Source organism: Myotis davidii, unplaced genomic scaffold, assembly GCF_000327345.1.
Source record: "Myotis davidii unplaced genomic scaffold, ASM32734v1 scaffold88, whole genome shotgun sequence".
In the NCBI taxonomy this organism is placed as follows: Eukaryota; Metazoa; Chordata; class Mammalia; order Chiroptera; family Vespertilionidae; genus Myotis; species Myotis davidii.
In genome coordinates, this window is record NW_006300377.1 from 2,422,626 (window position 1) to 2,429,574 (window position 6,949).

Sequence of the window (6,949 nt, forward strand, 5' to 3'; positions counted from 1 at the left end):
ATGGTGGAACGACCAGTCGCTATGACGCATACTGACCACCAAGTGGCAGACGCTCAATGCAGGAGCTGCCCTCTGGTGGTCAGTGTGCTCCCACAGGGGGCGTGCCGCTCAGCGAGAAGCCGGGCTCACCGTTGGTGAGCACAGAGGCGGTGGCAGGAGCCTCTCCTGCCTCTGCTGCAGGCAGGCGTTAAGGAGCAAGGGGCCCCAAACTGCGAGAGCACTGGATTGCAAGAGGAATGTCTGAGTGCTGGGCATCGGGCCTAAGCTGACAGGTGGACATCCCCTGAGGGGTCCCTGACTGCAAAAGGGCACAGGCCAGGCTGAGGGACCAACCCCCCCACCCAGTGTACGAATCTTGTGCACTGGGCCTCTAGTATCTTTATGAGAGGACATAGGTTTGCAACTTGGAGCTAGGCACTAGCTGAAGTTAGGCTCCTAGCCTGCCTCCCACAGAAACTGGGAGGGAGAGATCTTCCTTAATGACTGCATTTTAAAGAGATGGCTCCGAGGTCCTAGAGAAAGGCATTCATGGTTTGTAAAACTGGCAAGAGGCTTACTTAGCTTTTTAAAAAATGTACACACATTTCAAAAGGGCAGAAAGAATTCACAATTAACAAGTATTCTTTTCTCTTTTTTGCCACGGGGAGAATTAAGTTTTATTTTCCCTACTTTTAATTTGGATTTGTCCTTACGTTTCACAAATATTATCACAGCTACTACTTATTCAATGTTCACTAAATACCAGGTGCTTCGCACACAACTGCCTCAATTAATCCTCTAGCAACCTAAAGGATAGACACTGTTACTGCCATCCTCCTCTGATGGATGAGTACACCGTGGCCCAGAAAGGCTGGGTGGCTTGTCCACAGAATCACACGGGGAGTAAAAGGCTGAGTGAGGTAGGATTCCAGCCCAGAGCTGTCTGATTCCAAAGTCAGCGACCTTAACCACCAGGCTATGAAGCTGCCAGAGAGGAGGCTGAAACCCAGGCCTCATCCTGGACCTGGCCGGGGGAGGGGGGGGGGGTTGGAAGGAGTGAATATTAGGTTCGGGAGAAAAGGCTACAACAGACCCCACGGAAGCCCCCAAAATAATCGGGGCCGAGATGAGAAACGCAGAGTGGGATTCAGGGCGGGGTGCGCGCCCGAGAAAAAGGGGCATCTTAGAGTGTAGATGGCACCGCACCCTACTAACACGGTCGGGCAACCACCAAGTCCCCCACCTGGAGCGACCACTAACCGGACCTACCCGCTCGCGCCGGCCCGCGTCATCGCCGAGCCCCGCCCCTGCGATCAGCCGCTCGGTCCTCCTCTGCTCCGGTCTCGCGGCTGCACTCGATTGGTCGAGCCTGAGCCAGCATGGCGGCGCCCATGTAACCCGCTCCGCACCGCGAAGGCCACGGCGCCGCCGCCCGCTGGGGTCAGAAGCCACCATGCTGAGGGCGGCGCGGAGGGTGCTGAGTGCCGTCCGGACCCAGGCCCCGGTCCTCGGGCTGCCGTGGGGAGGGTGCACCCGGCTTCCTTCCGACCCCCGGGTCCTCCCCTCCCCTCCCCGCGGTGAGGAGCTGAGAAACGGGACTGCAGGAGTAGGGGAAGGGTTCGGCGGAGGTGGAGGCGGGTAGGGGAGAGAGGAAGGGTGGCGGGTGGGGAAGGAGTGAGACGAGAGGGGGGAGGCACAGGCAGCGGGGTGCAGGAGCCATGGGACGGCACAGGGTGCAGGCACCTTGGAGGAAGGGCCGTAGGAAGGAATCGAGGCTGGACTATTAATTCCCCGGCAGAAACGTGTATACGCGTTTTCACAAAATGTTCTTTTTCAGTCGTCGACGAGTATACTTAGAAAACATGGTAAGAAAATATGGTTTATAGGAAGACGAGTTACAAACTGTTTTCATAACCAGCATCAAAAATACTATATAGAACCAAAATAAAAAAATTAGTCTGAAAAAGAAACGTTTTTAACAAAAAAATTGTTGGGGAAGGGGTTAAGGCTATGGCCTCAGCCTCTCTTTTCTGCACAGGTCTCCTCCCGGCTGCCCGCGGCTATGCCATCCAGAGACCAGGTAGGAGTTCTCGGACGGGACGCGGGCGGAACTTGGGGCGGAAGAGAGTGTGCCCCGAAGGCTTGGGGTGGCGGAGAGGCCGGAGGCGGCTCGGTAGCCACGAGGTGGGGTGGGCCCGAGGTCCTACAACAACCGCGTCCACCTTGTGCGAAGCTTCGGCCTGAAGCCCGCGTGCTGGGCGGGGGGAGCCGGGGCGCGGGAGCAGGAACCTTCCCCCCGGGTGAGAGTGGGAGGGAGCCAGGCAGGGGGGCCTCCCCAGGCCTACCTAGGAGACAGCCAGCCCTTGCCCTTTTGAGGTGCAGGGAGGTTTCCCCTCCGAGGCAGTCTGCACATCGGTGAAGAGTTAGTGATACTGGGCAATCACTTCCTCGCTCAGTCTCATTCCAAAATGAGTGTGGGAGTATCTATTTGAGCGGATCGTTGTTGGGACTCGATGACACATGAAAAGCATCCTTAGTACTGTGTGCAATAAACGGTAGTATTTGTATTTATTGCTATTCTTTGCATAGCGTTAGAGTAGGTTCTGACCGGAGGGGACAGGTTGCTCTCCCCCATACCTCTTTCTCTCCCTCACCTCCAAGCGAAGACAGGGATGCACACGCCAGGGCTCAGGGTTTCCTGCATTTGGTGCTTACAAGTGTCCCAAAGCTAGGGTTCCCTCCTCAACCCCCTTACTTCATTCACGCAGTCAGCGGGCAGTTGTTTTGTTGAGTGCCTGTTCCGTGCTGGGCTATGGATCAGACTGGGGGTAATGGGAGGGGAGATTCAAAGGAAGTTACATTCAGTCCACATCCTGTTGGGGATGTGATAACTGTAGAGCCAGACAGGTGTGAGAGGTGACAATACAGGGTCTTGGGAAAGGCCATCTACTCCCAGTGTGAAATATCGGGACAGGTGCCCAGGGAGTTTGCAGAGGAGAAACCGAGCCCACAGATGTCCACACCTTGCTGGAGACCCCGGGTGTCTCCGATAGAGCTGGTGAGAAGAGTGAAGTCTGGGAGGATGGGCAATGAGAGTTAACTCTGGGTGTTTTCCATCCTTCCACTTGACAGTCCGTCCCAGCCAAGAAGATGACCCGCCCCCTTCCACGCTCCTCAAAGATTACCAGGACGTCCCTGGAATTGAGAAGTAAGCAAGAAAAAAAATCTCTTTGGTGAAGCAGGGGGCCCTGGGAGGATTAGCGAGGAGAGGGGGGAGACAGTGGCTTCGAGGCCCAGCCTGATCTGTCTGAGCTTGATTATAGAATGGGGCCGGGAACTGTAGCAGCCCAAGCATGGTGAGGGTAGTGGGCAGCCGGGACAGGTGGAGCTTTTGGGGCTTCACTGATGACTTTTTTTGTGCTCTGGGTGAAGACCCTATACCAGTGGTCGGCAAACTGCACTCACGAGCCACATGCGGCTCTTTGGACCCTTGAGTGTGGCTCTTCCACAAAATACCGACTTCTGCGCATGGGCCACAAAGTTTCAATTGCACTGTACATGCGCGCCTGCACGTGGTATTTTGTGGAAGAGCCACACTCAAGGGGCCAAAGAGCCGCATGTGGCTTGCGAGCCACAGTTTGCCGACCACTGTATACTAGTAGATACCAAGGAGGTAACATGCCTCAGGTTTTTTTAGAAATCTCTCATGTCTTGATCCTCTCAAAAATGTCTGTAAGGTAAGACATACTATCCTCATGTTATAGATTATCAAGCTGCCCAATGTCATACAGCTCCAATGGGACAGAGCTAGGGTTTGAATCCCCGGCCAAACACCACCAAGGCCAGGATCTTCCTGCTCGGCCTGTTGTACGGTGGCAGCTGGCAAGTCCCTCTTGTCCCTCCCACTGTGCAGTGTGACCTGAGAGAGAAACAATGATTATAGAATTGAAGTGTCTCAAAACAGATTGAACCACATTCTAGCTAAAACGGAAATCCTCCTGTACCCTCCCTATGGCGATCCTGGAACACTCGAGCTGACAGCCTCAATTTTCTGTAGTTATTGCGTCGTTCCATGTTCTCAGCCCAGCAGGTCAGATGCGGGTTGACTTCTAATCTGTGGGAGATGGCTCCCGACTTCCAGAGAGACTCATTTGTTGTAAAAGAAGTTTTTAATCATCCTTGCTTTGCCAACTAAAATGAAAACAGCATTGCTTCCCTTTTCTCCTCTACCCTAACATCTCTCTCTCGTTGCTATGACTTTTCCACAGGGTTGATGATGTCGTGAAAAGACTCTTGTCTTTGGAAATGGGGAATCAGGTGAGTGGCCTGTGCCAAACCTTGGCCTCCCTCAGTCCTCTCCTCTGGGACTCCCTCCTGTCCTGGTAACACCTCCTATCCCATGCTTTTCAGGTAGCAGCATGTATACCGGTGCACTCTGTCTGCTTGTTAATACCTCGAGACTGAGCGCCTTAAGGGCAGGGACAGTCTTGTTCCCCACAATACCCCTAGCACCTGACAAACAGTAGGTGCTCAATAAAGATCTGATGTCTGAATGAATGAGAAGCTTTAGGGACATTCATCCAACCAGCCATTTCTCCTGTCAGTAGCCTTGGCCTTGGGCTCACCTAGAGGTGAATAGCCACGTGGTTGGCCGAGGCCAGGCCCTGGTAGCAGAGTGAAGTCGGGCCCTGAGCTTCATGGCCTCGTTGCTGTGATTGAAGCCCATGGCCTTGGGGGTGTGAGGACCAGTTCTTATGATGGGGTAGCAGACTTCATAGACTCTCTCTGTCTTCAACAGAAGGAGAAGCTAAAAATCAAGAAAGAACAATTGATGAACAAGGTTGTGGCAAACCCTGAGGACACCAGATCCCTGGAAGCTCGAAGTTGGTTAGGGGGCCCTTGGGGAGTGTGGGTTAAGGGAGGCTGCTAGCTGGTACTCGATCCAGGGCCCTCATCTGCAAATACATAGGGATTAGATGTGGCTTATTAAAGGAGAGACAGAAAGAACCATGGATAATGAAACTGGACTGTGTATACTGAGCTGTGTGATGTTGGAGTCACTGCCCAGATCCTGCTTCATAGCTCTATGTGAGCTCAGGCAGGATTCCTCAGGAATCCAAGTTCTTTCTTTCTTTCTTTCTTTCTTTCTTTCTTTCTTTCTTTCTTTTCTTTCTTTTCTTTCTTTTCTTTCTTTTCTTTCTTTTCTTTCTTTTCTTTCTTTTCTTTCTTTTCTTTCTTTCTTTCCTGGTGTTCTGGAAACTTCCTTCCAAAACAGTAGTTCCAGTCTTGGGGAGTCTGCTCCCCTTTGAGAGAAAGGTATGCTGAATAAAATTAATTATAAGTTTAAGTTTTGTAGCCAGAAATTTGGGCTTGAAAACATTTTTGGTGCAGAAGATGGTAGAATCAGATTCTCCATTTTTTTTTGGTTAAAACATTCTCTTTGTTGGAGTTGAGCAGGAGGCTCACTGCTCAGGAATCAAACAAGAGGATACCTGAGGCAGGATATTCTGGGGCTTTAGGAGATGAGTGGGAGTTGATAATTCTGAAAACTCATTTGTTAAAAACGGAGATAAGGGTGGTAGCTGGAAGGGGAGAGGCAAGGAGCAGACCCTTGGCAGTTCGGCAATTTCATCTTATTGCATTGATGAACCTCCAGTGCAATGTCAAATCATTAGCCATGATAGCATGCATCCTAAACTAATTCCTGAATTTAATAGGAATGCTCTAAAGTTTTACTGTAAAAATGCTATTCGCTATGGTTTGGGGATATAAGATTAAGGAGCTTCCCTTAGGCCTTGCTTGCTAAAGCAAAGATAATCCAAAATCTTTTGAGATCTTGGAATTACAGAGAGCTGTACAAAAGCCTTGGTGATTGTTATTCCTTGAGGTCTTAATACATAACCCAGGCCCCAGGCCCGGGCCGTTCCTTCCTCTGTGCCCAGCTCTCATCCTCTGTGGTTTGTGGTTTCAGTTGTTGCCTTGACTGTCAAGATCCGCAATTATGAAGAACACATGCAGAAACATCGAAAGGTAAGCCTTGAGCATCGCTCACAGCTAAACACCAGCGACTGGGCCAGAGGAGTCTAAGAGGTAAAGGGCTCAGGGTCCTAAGAGTCAGCGTGAGATGCCAGGAGACTACAGCATCAGAGTGCCCACTCCTCAGTGAGGTAAACATTTCCTTTCTGCCTCCAGTAGAGAAAACTAAGCCTTTCAGGGCTGTGCTGAATGTCACCAATGGTCACAGTGTCTGGCACCTAGTAAATATTTGTTGAATGCATAAATAGGGTCAAATCGTTCTGGGTTCAAATCCAAGCTCTGCCACTTCCACTTAACTAGTTAGGTGATTCTGGGAAAGTTACTTTACATGGCTGAACCTCAGTTCTGTCTGTAAAATGGGAATCATAATATCTACTGACAGGATTGCAAGGACTATATAAAATAAAAGCAGCCAACATGATGCAAATACAGTATTTAGGCTTCTTCCTAAATATTTTACATGCATTAGCTCATTTAATCCATCTTCCTATTCCACTTTACAGAGGAATAATCTAGGCATGGAGAGGTTAACTTATTCTCAAGGCACAGCACTAGGAAGTGAGTGCTAGGACTTCACACTAAGGGGTCTGACTCCAGGGCCCATATTCTTAACTATTATGCCATATCTCAGCACAGTGTCGGGCACAGAGCTGCTGTAATTAGGCAGTTGCTAGTATTTTTAATAAGCACACAGTTTGTGAATACAGACCGGTCCAGCTCCAGCCTGGCATCTCAGTGTTCTCCGGAAGCTGGTTGAGCCTGTTCCTCGGAGGTCAGAGTTTTGTTCTAGAATGTGGAACACCACACTGCAGAATTTTCTCATGGAGCAGTACCTCGCTGTGGGTAGGAGTCTCCAAGAAGAGTGAAAGTTCTTCCCTCCTCTCTGCTCCATCTGGAAGTTTGCTGAGCTCTGGAGAGGCTGAGTGAGTAGTGT

At 50.7% G+C, this 6,949-nt stretch overlaps 1 protein-coding gene across 1 annotated transcript in view; it reads left to right on the forward strand.

The window, feature by feature from the left end:
- The first annotated feature begins 1,321 nt into the window (after positions 1-1,321).
- The window catches only part of MRPS15 (mitochondrial ribosomal protein S15), a 6,447-nt gene continuing 819 nt past the window's right edge, over positions 1,322-6,949 (forward strand). The window contains exons 1-6 of the mRNA XM_006777285.2: positions 1,322-1,556; positions 2,018-2,059; positions 3,112-3,187; positions 4,248-4,296; positions 4,778-4,862; positions 5,951-6,009. Coding sequence (XP_006777348.1) covers positions 1,433-1,556; positions 2,018-2,059; positions 3,112-3,187; positions 4,248-4,296; positions 4,778-4,862; positions 5,951-6,009 — 435 coding nt within the window. The 5' untranslated portion in view covers positions 1,322-1,432. The remainder of the gene's footprint in view (positions 1,557-2,017; positions 2,060-3,111; positions 3,188-4,247; positions 4,297-4,777; positions 4,863-5,950; positions 6,010-6,949) is intronic.